Source organism: Pseudopodoces humilis, chromosome 10 (genome assembly GCF_049639895.1).
Source record: "Pseudopodoces humilis isolate 2021_Gansu_Grassland_sample_001 chromosome 10, ASM4963989v1, whole genome shotgun sequence".
Taxonomy (NCBI): domain Eukaryota; kingdom Metazoa; phylum Chordata; class Aves; order Passeriformes; family Paridae; genus Pseudopodoces; species Pseudopodoces humilis.
The window spans coordinates 9,672,231-9,688,788 of NC_142209.1; the positions used below are offsets into that span (position 1 = coordinate 9,672,231).

The following is a 16,558-nucleotide window of genomic DNA, read 5'->3' on the forward strand; positions in this document are numbered from 1 at the left end:
TTGGATAGATGGCTTGTCAAAGCATCTTAGAGATTGTTCACTGTGAGGATGGAGATACTGCCTTTGCCATAGATATCTTGTATTCAACATACATTGCAGTAAAAAAATAAAATTTGAGAACATATCAAGGAATTTTATTCAACCAAAAATCTTTTTTTGATGGACTTATCACAGCATCTTCCAAGGTCTACAGGAATTAAATAAGTAGATTCCCATCCTCACCATGGAAGCTTGCTTCAAAAGAAGGAAAAAATCTAACATTTTAGAGTTCATTGGAAGGTCTGTGAGCAAATGAGTAAGTCAGATGAAAAATAGAGTGTAGGAAGTCAGTTGCTCGTTTTACTGTGACCTGTGGTACCTTCTGAATTGTAAGACAGAGCCATAAAAGCCCCTCTGTGCCTTTATTTTTTTTGTGCAAGAGTTAAGCTCAGTTGCACAAAACATAGTCCTGTGTACTTGTGCGGAGAGACAATTTGCTGAGGCCATTTGTTCATAAACACCCTCCCCTCCATGTTTAATAAACTTAGTGCAGTGCTCTCTGCATTTATACTGATGCTAAATTCAGCTTATCACTATCAGTGCTTTGCTGCCTTCTGAAGTTTGATAATTTTTCCAAACATCTGTGCTGGATCCTTGGTTGAGCTCATTTTACATTGCAAAGTCCCCTAGGAAAAGTCCAACTGAACTAACTACTTCTCTTCCTCCAAGGGAGTTTTTGGATATCTGGTGTTTATACCAAAATGCCTCCTGATTCTCAGGGAGTAGGATTTAGGAGAAGACGGGATTATCCTATGAAGGTTAATAATATGGATAGTTTTAGGAGTTAAATGACTAATTTCCAGAGAATTTGTTCAGTTTTTCTGCATTCCATGTGCTTTGCAACAGAGTTGAAAATAACTGACCAAAATACCAAAGTGGTGATAAGGGCAACCTTTAGGACACTGATTTGCTGTATTTATCACGATTTGACTTCCCTGGCTGCATGGGAAGGAACTGAGCCCTAGACTGAGGTACATAATCTCACTTTGTGTTTCCTTAATAAGTATTAAAGTAATTCTTCTTGTCAGGTTAGTTAAATAGCTGCAGAGAAACAATGCTGTAAAAGTGAGTTGCTTATTTGGTGAAGAGACTCCTGTGCATTTGTTCCAGGCATGTAAAACATACCTGTGATTCAGTTGTGATTTTTGTTGGTAGAAAATACACAGTATTTCAAGTGCCATTGTAACCTTTTGGGCATATAGCACCTATTTATGCAAGGAAATTTGTTATAAAATATTAAACAACACATTAAAAAGAGGGGTTTGTAAGAAAATACTGTGAACAATTATATTAAAACCTGATTGTGCATAGTTAATCTTGTGATATTAGTGACTTGTTTTGGATTATAAGTGACGAAGAAAATAGACTGTTTGCATCATGTGGCATTTCAGAATCTGCATTCAAGCCTTTTCAAGCTGCTTGGAATGATTTATATCAAAGTTATTGCTGTCTTATTTAATAGATGTATTTATGTTGGACCAGATTAATTACTTTACAATGTCATAAAAGTTCATGTAAAGTTTGTAGATTAGTTTGTTGCTGAAGCACCTGGGAGATATTTGAATTAGGTGCTGTGAGGTGTTGATGAACCGGTCTTTCTCAGTTCATTTCAATTTTCTGTGTTAGAATACAGAGTTTACAAAATTACTGATTCTTTGATAGCTGGAAGGCAAAAGTATCACAGGTGAACTAAAAATTAGTTCTAAAAATAGGTAAAAACTGGTGGTGGGAAAACACATAGCCTTCTGCCCTGTAGAGGCCCTTCTTCTGTACCCTTTTTGTCCTCATCTGAGAGCAAATCCAAAAAAGGAGTTGTCTTTGCAGCAGTGAACTTCCAGTCCTTGCCGTGACTGAAATTCAGAACTGTGTGTTGGGTATGTGGGCTGTGTGTGAGCTTTACAGGGAGCAGCAGGACTTGAGGAGCAACCTGCAGACAGAGTGCCAAATGTACAGCTGGTCATTGAGGGTGCTCCACAACCACGCATGGATCTTGCAACTTTAGACAGTGGTGGTTTAATGTAAAACATAGAAACAGCTGCAGACTTGAGTGTTGGTTTGTCTCTGAAGTGAGTGTGCTGGCTGCTGCCTGCCTTGCTTCTGGACCCGGGGATCCTGGATTACGCACTGCTTTCAGCAGTCAAGGGTAATGCTGCTCAGAGGTTCACAGGAAGCCTATTAAACATGGCTGGTGTTTCTTTTCTAATTCTTTATCGTGCTTCATTCATTTTACAATCTTTGGGGTAGCAGATTTTAAACTATATATTACAGATAAAATTTTTCAGCTTGAGAATGTGTATCTAACACCTGCAACAGGATGTCCTGCACTGCTTTCTAAGATTCTGAGACATTTTTTTGAGGAGTGTGTGGAATTTATTGTTGAATATGTTCTACTTCACCTGTAGCAACACAGACATCGTCAGCCAGACTTGTTGCACAGTTGTATCCACGCAGCCTTCTAATTGGGAAGTATTTTGCCTGTGCTTAGCCATAATGGGTTAATCTGATAGTCTTTTCATTTGTCTTGTGTTTTTAACTCTTGTGTGAATATCAGCTGTTTACACTTTCAGTAAAATCTCTTCAGCATCTCTTTAGGAATAATTTGCTTTTATATATTCATTTAAAGTTATGCCTACATTAGGACTATATCTATGTGTGAGGTTTTGTGCCTATAAGGGTTTCTAAATAATATTTTAGTTTCCATTATCTGAAAATCTTAGGGTTTTTTTGTTTTTTTTCCTTTTCCTTTTTCCAGTTTAACTTGTTATCCTCATTTATCTCCTTCCATTTATTTTGTTTCCTAGTTCTACTTTCCCATACAGTATTTTGCTGACAAAACTCTTGAGTTGGTATTGAGCCAGTTGCATTCTCTCTGTTCTGGCACTTCACTTGCTATTGCAGCTTTTTTAAGTGCTTGTTCACCTCCCTACTGAGGATGAAGCACAGTTAAATGTGGTGAGCTAACTTACTAGCACAGTGTTGCCAGAGAGAAGATGTTCTGTTTCTCCTACAGTGCCTTTCCTACCTCTCCCATCCCTGAACTTCTCCATCTTACTTTTTTCTCTGGTGCTCAGCAGAGTCCCCCACCTGCTGGTTCTGCTTTCTGCTTGAGGAGCCAAAGCCCAGCTGTATCAGGGAGTTGGATCAGCTTGGCAACAGGACCAGAGAGTTCAAGATGGCAGTGTGGGATCATGTGGTAGAGTAAGTGAGAAAGATCTTTGGTGTTACTGAGCCATTAGATTGGCTTGTGTAATTTCAGCTTAGAGATGTAATTTGGCAGTAGAGTCAGCTGATCCAAGTTAGCTGGGGCTAGAGCACTCCTATGTCTTCCCCTCTGCTATCTCAGTTCTGTCCTTGTATCTGCAATGGTATGATTCCTGGAACTGAACTGGGAAAAAGTAGCTTTCTCAAGGTTAGTTTTCAGCTAGTTTCACTTTGTTTACCAGGAGTCTGGGTAGCTACAGCAGCCCCACTGGAAGAAAGGGGGTTTGGCAGTCATGGCTGAAGGCAAGGGAAGCAGCAGCATCACATCATCTCTTCACACTGTCTTAGAACTGCTCACTTACAGACACAGGAGCACAGCCCGGTGTGCTGTGGGCTGAGGCTTTGCTTTCTTGATGGTATCATGGTTAAATACAGACCATTGTTCCTTGCAGTACTTTTCACTGTGACATTATTATGATCTACCTATGCCCTTTGTAACTGGCTACTGAGTATGAAGAAATGAGTTATCAAATTTCTTTCAGATGAGTAAAAACTAAATGAAAATTGTAGAAGCTTGCTGCTCAGTAGTGTCAGTTCTTGTTTCTTTTTCAGTTCGTAAGAAATAACAACAGTTCAATAGAGGGCAAGTCAGTGCATGTATAACCCTTTGGGAGCACCTTGCAAGATAAGCTATCTACTTGAGTGATATAATTGAAATGGAGAGGGAGAAGTAAACTAACTTTTTTAATTGTGCAAATGAAGAGAAATGGAAGCGAACTTGTGAAGCAGGAGAGCTTTGACTTTCATCTTCCAGTCAGACAGCACTGACAGACCAAACTCTTAGTAGCTGGGGAATGACAGTGAGTGACATGTGTGTTTTCAGGGTTGGAGTGAAAATAAGCGTGGCAAGTCAGGCCAAATGGATGAGAAAATTGCGTACGATCTGTTAGTGTATTCCCTTCCCTTACTGTCTTCCAAATGGGTTATTTGTGTGTGGCTGCTCCTGCTCTTGCTAAAACCAACTTTTACCCCAGATTAACTGTCTTTTTTGACTGGTTTGATTGGACTGCCCATGAGTAGGGAAGTTTGACACAGATTTACTGAAAAATGCAGTTTTTGCAATTAGGTAGTTAATATCTACCTGTAGTTTTAAAAACTGCTGGGAATTTGTATTGTTCAGAATCTAGGCTGTCCTTACAGAGGGGAGGAGTGTCTTGGCATGCTATGGAGACTGTAGATCTGGCTTTTAGAAACTGCTTCTAAAATTAAAACTAATCTTTCTTGAATATAGATGTATATGGATCTATACTGAATCACTTTCAGTACTTCAAAAGATGCATATACAGCTTCTCTCTGGCATATACAGCTTCTCTCTGATATGGATGCTTCTGCAGAGAATCCACAAATGTTTTTTCCACACTTTAGAAGACATTTTGGGTTTTTTGGACAATGTAAAGCAAATATTTGCTATTAGCTGACAGTGGTAAAAGTGAAATATTCTGTGTACATACCATGTAAGTATAGATACATATTCTGTGTGTACAGAGGTACACACAGATATTATATATCTTAATATGCATTTATATAATGTTTATATATGTATGTATACTATCAGGGACACGTGACATTTTATTGTGATAATGGTTAACTTGGTCTTCCAGTATGAGTCTGCTTTGTCCCTGTCAGTTAGTTTTGGCAGACTAACTTCAAGTGAGTGTCATCTTAAATGCATTTTGCATTATTAATGCATGCATATAAGAATATATGTAAATATAAACATTATGAAATGCAGCCTGTCTCTGGGTTGCCAGCATTGAATGAGTGCTGAAGAGTGTTATCAGTGTTGATGAACCGACAAAATGTGGGCTGAGTTTGACCACCAAGTGGTCACCTCCAGTGACCAAGTTTTTGCCTTCAAGAGGTAAAGAATGACTTAAGACCATCTGCCTTATAAACCAGGTCTGTGGCTGTTTTTTACCCTGCTCACATTAAGCTGAAGGGCCAAGCTGTTACTGCTGGGTCTGAAATTTGTCTCCTCCCACAAGGTCTGTGGCTTTGGAGCTGGGAGGTCATGTCAGTGTGAGTCCAGGTGATAGGGAGCAGTGCTGGGATCGGGCCGGCACGTTTGGGCTCCCTGGCACGCTCTGCTGGGGTTAGCACTGGTGCGGTGGGCTGCGGAATTGTGTGTTGGGTATTCAGGAAGGCACTTGGAAATGTAAACCCTTGTTTCCACAGCACTTGGCTTTTTTAGGTTCAACTAGGGTGACTGAATGTTCTACCTACGTTTAAACTGTGCTTTTGGGTAGCTGAGACTCAACGTGTGATACAAGCAAATAGGAATATATATATTTCTTTAGCCTGTGTTCTTACATGGAAACATAATATCGATATGTGTTGTTGGGTTTCCCCCCCACCCATCAGCTGAGGCTGATTCTTGTCTTTAAATTTAGTAAAGATGAAAAGTTTATTGATCTAAAATTTTTCATTTTAAATTCATGTTAGATACTGGAGAATCTAAGTTTACACAAAATTTACAAGAAAATTATTTACAATAAATAGTTGTTTCTGAAGAGCGTTGTCTCTAACTAACTAAAATAATGGTTATACTAAAAACTGAAAATACTTGCCTTAATTGGTGGTGTAATCCAGAAGTAAACAAAGTACATTCCATCCTTTGAGAGCAGCCAGATTGACTATGTCCCTGATCAGCACATCCTGAGCCAGTGTACCTCCGTGTTTCTCTGTGTTAGCAATTATGTGGAGTAGTTACAGCTATATTTTGCAGGAAAAAAAAATCCAAGCTTCTCAGATTCTCAGCAGAACTGTAACATTCTGAATATTCTTTTAAGTATATGCTCTTTTCCTAAAGTATAGCTGTTTCTGCTTTGACATTGATTACTTGTTCTCACTTAAGATGTAAAATTGACAAACAAGTGCATAGCAAGTAGCTAATAGAAACGATGTATATTGAGACTATTAATGATGTTTTCTACAGGAAAACATGTTTTTTTGTTGTTGTTGTAGAACTGCCATCTGTTAAAGCAATAGCATTTTTACCTAAATACCATGTGAATTCAGTGTGAATGCTTTATGGACTTGAAGCTATGAAACTAGATCTTACAAAGCATGTTTCATGTGATTAAGCAGTGCATTTAATCTTCTTCTCCTGATATAGTCTCATCATGTTTTTAAACACCTAGTTGCTAGCCTTAAGTCACAAGGATTTCAAGTTTTTCCTAGGTTTGTTTTTTTTTTTTAATTCTCAATGTTGTTTTGAAATACATTCAAGTGAAATGAAAGCGATGAGCTCTGGCTCTTGTTCAGGAGTGGCTCCTCTGCTCTGATTGCACTGACAGCCGTGGGTAGTCCTGCCTCTCCTCTGGCAGGCTGCTGGAACCACCTGGAAAGCCAAGTGCTGCCTGTGGGACGTGATTTTGGTGTGTAGGAGTGCGCTCTTGCTTTTTGGGCTGCTTTATATCTGTGTAATCTTCAGATGTGTGGGCAGATTCCTGAGGGCTCTGAGAGATGGCCACTGAGGAAGTGAATGAGCGCAGCGAGGCCTGTTTGTGAAGGAGGGCAGAGGTGTTACTCCCATTTCAGGCACTTGGAGTTTGATGGTCTGACTTACTGGTGAGGATTCCTTTTCTGCCTTGTGGAGTAAGAGGAGTTGCTGTAACCTTGTGATTTCAAACGAAAAATTGATCCTGTTGTCTGTATTCCCAGGAACTTCATTCTGCATCCTTTATGTGTAGGTGAGACCTACTGTTTTGATCAACTGAAAAAGTCAAAGATTTAAAATATTAGTAATTAACCAGAAATATTAACTGTAATTGTAAAGTGTTAGCAGACATAACAAGAACATTAGAGTTAGTGTATATGCCTGTGTTCCTGTGATCCATATTCTTTACAGGTTGTCTGAATCCAAATGCACTTCATCATCGAAATGGTGAACACTTGTGTTTGCAAGATAAATGATTGACAGAGTTCCTTGTTTTTGCAAGGGGTATGGTGAAGGCAAGGAGTACTTTTCCCCCCTATGTGATCAGTTTGAGAATATTGAAAAACATGAGTTGCATTTGGAAGTTTTGGAGGATTATAGTTGACTTACCTCACTTCACCTGTTGCTTCTTTTCTGTGAACCTTTATATATCAGGGTGATGGATTTGCAGAAGGTGGTCACTGTGTTACTTGTTTAAAGAGGTGATAGATGTTACAAATAGATGTGTTTTGTATTTGCATTTCAATTTTAAACAAGCATAGGCTCTTGGGGGTATTTTTAGCGTCTTGTCACTGTAAATTAGAACTTGAAAACCATCTTTGGAAGAGACATAATTATTGCCTCAATTGAAATTTAAAGATGATCAATATTATAGCACTATGTTTTGACTTCTGGAGTTAATATTAAGGTGAAAGGCATGCCTGATAATGAAAACAGTCTTCAAGCAACAAAATCCAATTCTTACTTATGTTGTGTTTTATAGTACAAAAGATTTACTTTGCATCCTTGGCATTATTTTGCATCTCTGCGATTTTGTATGATGAAAATGCCACAATTCTCTAAAATGTGAATCTATCATGCGGTCTTCAAAGATGAAAAATTAAAAAATTTAAAAAATCTTTCATATATGAACATAAAATACTTATTTTTGTCTTTCTGCAAAAAGAAGAACAAATTCAAGAGTTTATAAATCTTCCATGCTTTGTATGGTAGAACGTTTTACCTCTTTTGTTTGCTTGCTTTTATTATAAAAACAAGCCACAGAGGGCAGAGTGACTGACAGTGGCAGTAATACGAATTCTCCCATTTTTAATATTTTCTAATTTATCAAGAAAAGAGAGGGACAAATTTCTGAACACTTTCAGTCAGTGCCTCAGACCATTCAGACAAGATGAATGGGTTATATATTTTTGAATCAACATATATAATCTAAACATTTCAGGTCAGGTTTCATTAATCTTGGGTATATGTTTGCAGTAGAGGGCAAAGGTTTTTTCGTTTACTTCTTCTCACTTGGAAATTTGAAGCAAATGTTTGACCTGTAAGAATTACCTATTGGTGCATTACATGGTCAAAATCTTGAATATTGAAACATACCAGTAAAACACTGTGAAACCTTTAGCAGAAATACTGATTCTATTGAAGAGAGATAAATTCATATAAAGACTCTTCGAAACAGTGCTTCAGAAAAAAAAATTGCCTTCTTAGCAGTGATAGAAAGATCTCTGCAAGAAAGTAGCTGAAGAGTCTTTAAGTTTGCTGTACATTCCTCCCCTGAGATTTGTTACAACTGCATCAACCCCTCTGAAGCTACCCAAAGAATTTAAATGAAGTCTTGTGATAATGGTTTAATTTTCAGTGCTGTTGTGTTACGACTTCTTGCCTTGGAGGGGAAGTTGCATGGAAGATTTTTCAAAACCTGCAAGAAGTGTTGGTATTGGTGTCCTAGTACTGGCTAAAGGTTGCCTGGTCAGTGGTGTGCACTGTCTCTGGCAGATGACTCCCCCTTTCTCAGCATGGTCATTCTGACAGTCTTGGAAATCTTGGCAATTCCTACCTCCCCTTCTCTGCTTCTCACTGTAGTTTGATAATTGGTTTTTTTTTTTCCCCTATTGACCTGCCTGAAATTGCTTTTTTTTTTGGATCTCCTTTGTCTTTGAATCAGTTACAGGTAATACAAAACAGCAGGAAGCCCAACCTGTATGCTTTGTACAGAAGTGTGATGGATGGGAAGGCAAAGTCTAAGGGGACCTTTGGTTGCTCTGGAATGTGGCTGTGGTTTGGTGTCAGGAATTGCTGATGGAGCTGGGATGGCATGTGGGTGACTGCTTTCAATGGGCCAGGGAGAGCAGATCACTAATGATTTGTTTGTGTATGCAGTCCACTGCTTACTACACAAGGGCAGCACACAGAGAAACTCTACAGAGCTGCTTGATGACTCTGGTCTGTTAGTGATGTTACCACAACAATACTGTAAGAATGGCAACAGTGCTGCAAGCACAAGCCATTCATTAGTTTATTGAATATTTTACAATTGCCTTTGAAAAACTTTTCTAAGGTTTTCTGCTTTCAGTTGAGAATTATTTCTAACCCTTTGAATAGTCTAGAGAAATTACTGGGAAGATTTGCATGTGTTTTAACAGCTATTGGATTCTGTGTAAATAGCTTTGTATGTGGAAGTACATAAGTTTAGCAGAATAAATTTATTACAGGAAATTTTTTCATGTTGGACGTTTAATGGTGTCACAAAAGATGTTCTCTCTCTTTAGAACATTCAGGATTTGGAACAGGGAATAAGAAAACAATAAATTGAAAAGCAAGGATAATATCCCTGTCAGACACATGATTTCTGTTCCTCTGAAGGCCTTGATGGGTTTGACTGGGTAATACACAGGGATACTTCATTTTGTGTGATGAAAAAGTTGTTCAGACTCTCCCTCTTACTTGTATGAAAGCTTACTTCATTGTTTGCATTTGAAGCTGCCAGTGAACTTTTGTGTTGTCTTCATCGGAACAGGGCTTGCCCTTGTAGGCATCAATAACACTGGTACTGCACCTGCTCCCCCTCAGGGGTGCCTAAGAAAGGATGCATTTAGTTGAGGAAAAAAAAAATAAATCTTATGAGCATTTGCATTTTTGTCTCTCCTGTTTTTCCTACTAATGATTCAGTGCATTTTTCTGCTCTTACTATTGGTCAAAGCCTTGTGTGTCTATCTTGGGAATGTGGCAGGCATCTTTCCTCCCATCTTACTGATGGGAAATGAGAAATTCACAGCTGGGAATGGAGGCTGTGTTTCTACCATGGTATTCCAAAGGCCTCTTAACTAGCTTGTCAGAATGTATTGTCTACATGTTTAGCTTTTTTTCTGTTGAGATGGAGCTACTCTTGCATATTCCCTAAAATCTACAGATAAATCAATGCAAATAAAGCAGAATGTGTGCTGCAGTTGTAACTCTTCTGATCTTCCATTTCCCGTCCTGCCTGTAGGTCAGACATATACATAATTAAACAAGTGGTTGGTGCCCCTGAAAAGAAATGGGATGATGCAGCTTTTATCAGACAGAGTAATTTGTCTGGTGCGAGTAGTTTTAATTCTCATTATTTAATAATAAATTCAGGTGCCTATAGTGATTTATTTAATTTCATAGAACAGCTAAACATAAGAAAACCTCCTTCCCCAAACAGTGCAGAGCTGGACTAGTTAAATGTTCCTAAACTCAAGCATACAACTGAGAAGATTAATTCCTTTGTTCTTCTGCTGATGTTCATTAATCATAAATACCGACTGAATTACAGTGTAATGACTGTATTTTTCTTTTCAGGACATACGGCACATCATTGTGTGATAGAATGGATGAACAATCACAAGGGATGCAGGGGCCTACTGCTCCACCGTTTCAGCCACAGGTACATATATCTGGGGTTTTTTTGACTAATTAATTTCTTACGTAGAGAAAGGGATAACATTGTTTCTTGTGGTAACAATGAAACTGTAAACAGATAGAATGTACTCTCATGATCTTGAAATTAATTCTTTATCAGTCTAGTATTCCATAGAAGATAATTAGTTTTAATTTTTGCTGCCTGCTGCTTCACTGACTTTGAGGAGTTGGAGTTGTAGTGTGAGGAGGAAGCAAAGAGGAATACGGTTGTTTCCTTAAGAAATGTTGAATTGTTAAACACTGTTTCAAAATTGTATCCAAAATCCCATATTTATTTCAGACTCTGGCCTTCACCTATTTCTTACACCTCCTGGCAGTGATACTCCATGAATTTCTGCCATTACCTGTTGGAAACCAAGCAGCGGGTTTAAACTCCACAACCTCCCTGGACCACCTCCCTTTCACTGTCACCCTCACAGGGAAAAAAAATCTTTCCTGATGTTCAGATGAAACCTTCTGTGTTTCAGCCTGTGCCCGTCACCTCTTGTCCTGTCACAGGGCACCACTGAAGAAAGCATGACTCTGTATTTTAACATATGTTTTGCAGGAATTTGAGCCCACTGATGAGATTCCCTCTGAATCTTCTCTTCTGTGGGCTGAATGTTGCCAGTGCTGCCAGTCTCTCCCCCCGTGATCTGTGCTGCAGAGCCCTGGTCATTTTCTCCAGTATGTCTGTGTAGGGGTGGCCCAGAGCTGGTTGCAGCTCTGTGTCCTCCCACCAGTGCTGAGTAGAGGGGAAGAGTCATCCCTCTCCTCCTGGCACCACTCCTCCAAATGCAGCCCAGGACATCGCTGTCCACCACTGAGTGCATTGCTGGCCCATGTTCACTTTGGTGTCCCATGGGACCCCCAAGTCTGGCCTGTGGAGCTGGTTTCCAGCAGGTCAGTGCCCAGCGTTCCTGGTGCATTTTGGGGTTATTGCAGCCCACGTGTGGGGCTTCCCACTTTCCTGTGTTGAATTGTAGGAGGGTCCTGTCAGCCCATTTGTGCAGCCTGTCTGGGTCCCCTGGGATGACATCATGATCCTCTGGTACAGCAGCCAGTCCTCCCAGTTTGTGTCATCAGCAAACTTACTGAGATCACACTTGGCCTCATTATCCAGATCATTAATGATGGTGTTGATCAATTGTGGACTGAACCCACATTGGTTCCTGAAGTACACTGCTAGTTACAGTCTTCCACCCAGAGTCAGTGGCATCGAAACTCATTTGCTGTTTGGAATTAAGTGCTTGAAAACTCCATCAGAGTTTATTGATGAAGTTAAAACACTTACATCACAAGGATGTCCCAACTGCTTCCACGCTGTAAAAAGATTGTGGAGGAAGACAGAAAAATATGGGTTAGCAGTCTGAGGCAGTAGACTCTTAAGTGCCAGAACTTTTGTGAGAGTAGAATGGGAGCATTTTATCATCTAAATAGAGAAAAGCAATCATCTCTTACTAGACCTGAAAAGCCATGAATTGAAGGCAGCATATATATCCCTTACTTTTTAGGGTTTGTTTTTAGTTTGGGATCTGTTTTTTTGTTTGTTTTGACATTCCCAAAGCTGAAGAACAGTGGTTTATTACATCTCTTCTTATATGGAAGCATATCTGCTCAGCATTGCTACTCTGCACCGTTTCCTTGTTTGCCTGTATTCCCCTCAAAATGAGGACTCAGAGCCCCGTGCAGTATTCAGTGTACACACAGTAGACTTAAGTAGGGAAACATTTTGTTTTCTGTTTCATTCAATTGCTTTTCTTAAAAATGTCTGACTTGCTTTTTGGTAGTAACTAACCAATCAGTTTAACTTTTCATGGAAGTTTTTCAGTGGTGTTTTGTAAATCCTTTTCCCATGTGGTAAAAGCTAATTTTAAAGCAATGATTCACAGTCTTTAGGGTGGTATTTCCCATTAAGTTTTGGATTGGTAACCTTGAGATGCTGGTATTGAGTACCAGGGTGAAAATCTATGGGAATCTTCTGCGAGGCTCTGCAGTCGTATTTTCATCTGGTTGTCTGGATAACTTGGGAATCTAAAGAAACTTTATTGCAGCATTATATGCGTTGAATAGTGTAGTTTGTTTTGGGATTTCACTGGTAACTTCTCCAAGAAAATAACTTTTCTGCTGCTGTTTCTCATCTTGAAGCTGGCTGTTAGTCTGCTTAATGTTCTCAACCTGAGTGAGCTTAGTTTTATAGGATAGGAATCCTCACTGAAAGGAACCTGGCTAAACATTTTTAGAAATGTGTGGTGTGATTTCTTCAACAGAAAAGCCAAGTTAGGAAAAACCTATCTGACTCCACTCTTAACTGCTTATTGGAATTGTTTCAATCCAACTGTCTGTTTTTGTTTTTGAACTGAATCTGTAGCTAATTAAAAAGAAATGATCAGGTTATTTTTTGAGTTTTATTTTAGCAATCCAGATAAGTTTTTGGCTGGGTGTAGTGCACTGGCATACAGTGATGGAGCAATACTGAGGAGGTTGCACTGGCAGAGAGCAAGGACCTCCTGGGAAGTCTTGCTCACTAGGGAAACTGATGTGTGCTTTGTGCTGGTCTCACTGATTGTAAGCTGGGATATTTTGGTCAATAAAGTCTTGGTTGGTTTCTTCAGTGTTGTCTTAAAAGATGTGAGAAACTCGCTGCCTTTTTTTGTGCCTGCCTAGGTCAGTACTGAAGTTCATTGATACTTTATAGGGCATGAAATGCTTTTGAAAATTTAAATCTCAAAGATGATGGGAACTGAATGCGAATTGAAAATTTTGGAAAAACATTTAAGTAAGATATCTCTTGGGAGCTCTGGCTAAAGTGACCGCTACTGTCTGGCATATTCTTAGAAGTTGGCTGTGAATGTCTTGCACTAACTTCTGTGGCCTTCCCGTGGATGCTTTTCTTCCCCTTTAGTCCTCTGCTAAATTGTCTTATCAGCTGTTTTCTGAGACTGAAGCAAGTCCAAAAATGGGTATGATGGTTTCTGTTGTAGGTGGTCTCTTTTGTATAAATGAGCTCTTAATGCCATGATTAATTAATTAGTATATCATGATGTTTGTCTTTTCTCTAGTAGGAACATTTAAGCTTACCTTTCCTCTCCCCACATTTCTTCTCTGTGCAGGATTACAACTGAATGTAAGGCTGAGATCCGGAGTATGTTCAGAGCAGGAAAAAGAATAACATTCTTGCAGTTTTAATACATTGTTTGGCGAGAAGTTTAAAAACTAAATTTGAAAAAAGGAAGCCACTCTGGTTATTTTAATGTTGTGAGATATCTCTGCCATGAAAACTAATATTCTGAGTGCTCACTGATTTACTTGGTGGTGCAATATAATGTGATCATTAGTGAAGTGTATATAATCTGTTCCATTATGGTCTCAGACCAAAGGAAATCTTTATCCTGTACAAGCTTATTCCCCACAAATTGCATTGTAGTGAGGAGAGACCCAGTGGTAGTTGGAGATGTGCAGCTATGTTGCTTCTCATGTCAGCTCTCCACATCTAAATTGTGTGACAGGACAAGGGAGCAGATGAGACAAGCTGTCACTCAGCCACACTGCCCTTTGAAGAAAGGCCATGGGGGGGAAAAGGTGCCGCAAATGGGCTGTGAAGTTTACATACACTGCCCACTGTTAAACAGATTACCTCTAATGAAGTGTCTAATGCTCAGGCCATATCAGCCTAATCCTTGGTGGCAGTTCATCCCTCAACTGCCAAAAAACACGGCCCTCTGGCCCTCTCTCGCCACTCTGGCCGCCAAGCACAGGGAGGTGCCCGGTCTTAATAAAGCAAGACAGTGTGTGATCTGACATGCAAATGTAGGTCATTGCATATGTAAATGTGTGATTACAAACCTGCATGCCAAAACACATTAGTGAGACTTTGCTCTCAGCATGCGGTTGTCACACTGCTTTAGTAGTTCATGATAATATTTGTCAAGTTGCTGTGCAGAGGCTGCAGCTCCCAATTCAAATGGGAAGTACACAATACTTCTTAAATATAGCCTATTTAAAGAGTCTGTATCTTGCAGCTCTGTGTAGAGAATTTAAAATCTTGAAGTGAAGTGTAATTTCAGACATTTTCCCTAAAAGGCCTATAACTACCTCATTAAGCTGGGTCCTGTGCCTTGGGAATGCACTGGAGCATTAATGCTGCACCACTTTTGTCAAAACGAGAGTTCTAATATTTTGATTTCTGGAGCAGCAGAGGGATATTGGATATCCACTGAAAGAAGGACATTAAAATACTGTCATACAAGCTGATCCTTTATTATGGGTTTGGGTAGTGTGGGTTTTTTTTCTTAATTTTTTGGATGGTGGGAGCTAGGACTTGGGAACCATGGCAAATTAAAGCCTGATAGAATTTCTTCTATGTCTCAGACATATTCTAAATATTCTAAATACACCCAGGAATTTATAATTTTCAATTCTCATTCCACAAATTACCATCACTATACCTAGTGAATGTTTTCTTTAGAACATCTTGTGATTAGTCTGGAACAGTTTTGGTTTTAAGGCATTGGAGTGAAGCAATTTTTATAATTTAAACCATATTCCTTTACACTGGCATGATTAGTCTTACTTATAGTAGTCTTAAATGCAAACTTTCTTTGCAATATCTTTGATTGTAGAAAGCCTTACGACCTGACATGGGCTACAATACGCTTGCCAATTTCCGAATAGAGAAGAAGATTGGCCGGGGGCAGTTCAGTGAAGTTTACAGAGCAACCTGCCTGCTGGATGGGGTACCAGTGGCTCTGAAGAAGGTTCAGGTAAGGATGATTTTTGTATAAATATTAAAAGGATTGATACAGTTAAATTGGAAAGGCATGTGACACTCCAATGTGATTTTAATGAATTTTTAAATATTTTGAGATAGCAGGGAGTTAAGAACTCTGAAAGTTCATATGTGACTTTATATATAGTATTCCACGAACCAGTGTTTTGAAATTGAAAATCCAGAGTTGCTGGAAAAAGTTAACTCATTTAAATGAGCTGTATTTTCTAACTGAAGCTTGGAATCTATAAATAATATAAATATTTAGTGGTATTTAATGTGAAAATATATTATGCAAATCCATGCATTTTTTATTGAATAAACATCTGTAATCTTTCAGTTAAGTAGCCATGCTTCAAATGTGCATAAATCAAATAACGTCAGTATGTAATCAAAATTGTAATAGTGAAAGGGAGAGGCGTTACTATTTCAAAAGACTGAAAAGTACCTGAGACAAATACAAACCAAAACTGTGCTTGAATGCATAGCTCAAGAGTTTCCTTCAGATTTTGGGATGCAGCTCAGTTGATATGATCATCTTCATGAATAATACATCTGTGTGAGGGACTCTACATGGTAATTAAATGCAAGTGCACTGTGGATCTAAGTGAACTGCATTGGGCAAAAATTTTTCTTGAGGAAGCCTGACTGTTTCCAAGGTACAAGGTTTAGCCAGTAGTGAAACAGCAGTTGTCACAGGAGATGGAAGAGTAGCAGGCTAATTAAGTTACTGTGGCCAAGAAACATTGAGCCTAGCCCTTGCAAATTTTAACATAAGAAATGGATTGAGTATTTGTTCAGGTATTTTATCTTAGCAATTTTAAAAATGTTTAAATCAAAAGCAGCAGTTTAAATGAAAACAGCTTTTCAAGCTGAAATACTTTCACTGTCACACAGGCAAAAGACAGCTCAAGCTATGCCTCTATCCAGGATAATTTCCATTCTCTCTTTTTGTTTGGAGCTGCTCAGAGATGTTGGTTGTATGACCATTACCCTCTAGAACTGACTACTGGATTTACTGTGGAAGTTCTCTGACAACGTGTTTAATTTTGAAATCAAAACTAAAATTGTCATTTCACTTTTGATCTTGAGATAAGTTTAGTAGAATACTTGAAGGAGTACTGCCATCA

The 16,558-nt window shown here is 38.9% G+C and overlaps 1 protein-coding gene across 2 annotated transcripts in view; it reads left to right on the top strand.

Annotated features, from left to right (window-relative positions):
- Positions 1 to 16,558, top strand: part of NEK7 (NIMA related kinase 7) — a 65,946-nt gene that overhangs the window by 1,995 nt on the left and 47,393 nt on the right. The window contains exons 1-3 of one of the 2 annotated variants that reach the window (XM_088060334.1): positions 6,974 to 6,992; positions 10,562 to 10,646; positions 15,283 to 15,423. In XM_088060334.1, the coding sequence (XP_087916460.1) occupies positions 6,985 to 6,992; positions 10,562 to 10,646; positions 15,283 to 15,423 (234 nt within the window). In that variant the 5' untranslated portion in view covers positions 6,974 to 6,984. Of the gene's footprint in view, positions 1 to 6,973; positions 6,993 to 10,561; positions 10,647 to 15,282; positions 15,424 to 16,558 lie in introns of those variants that run through there. The other variant, XM_005520905.3, reaches the window with a different exon arrangement.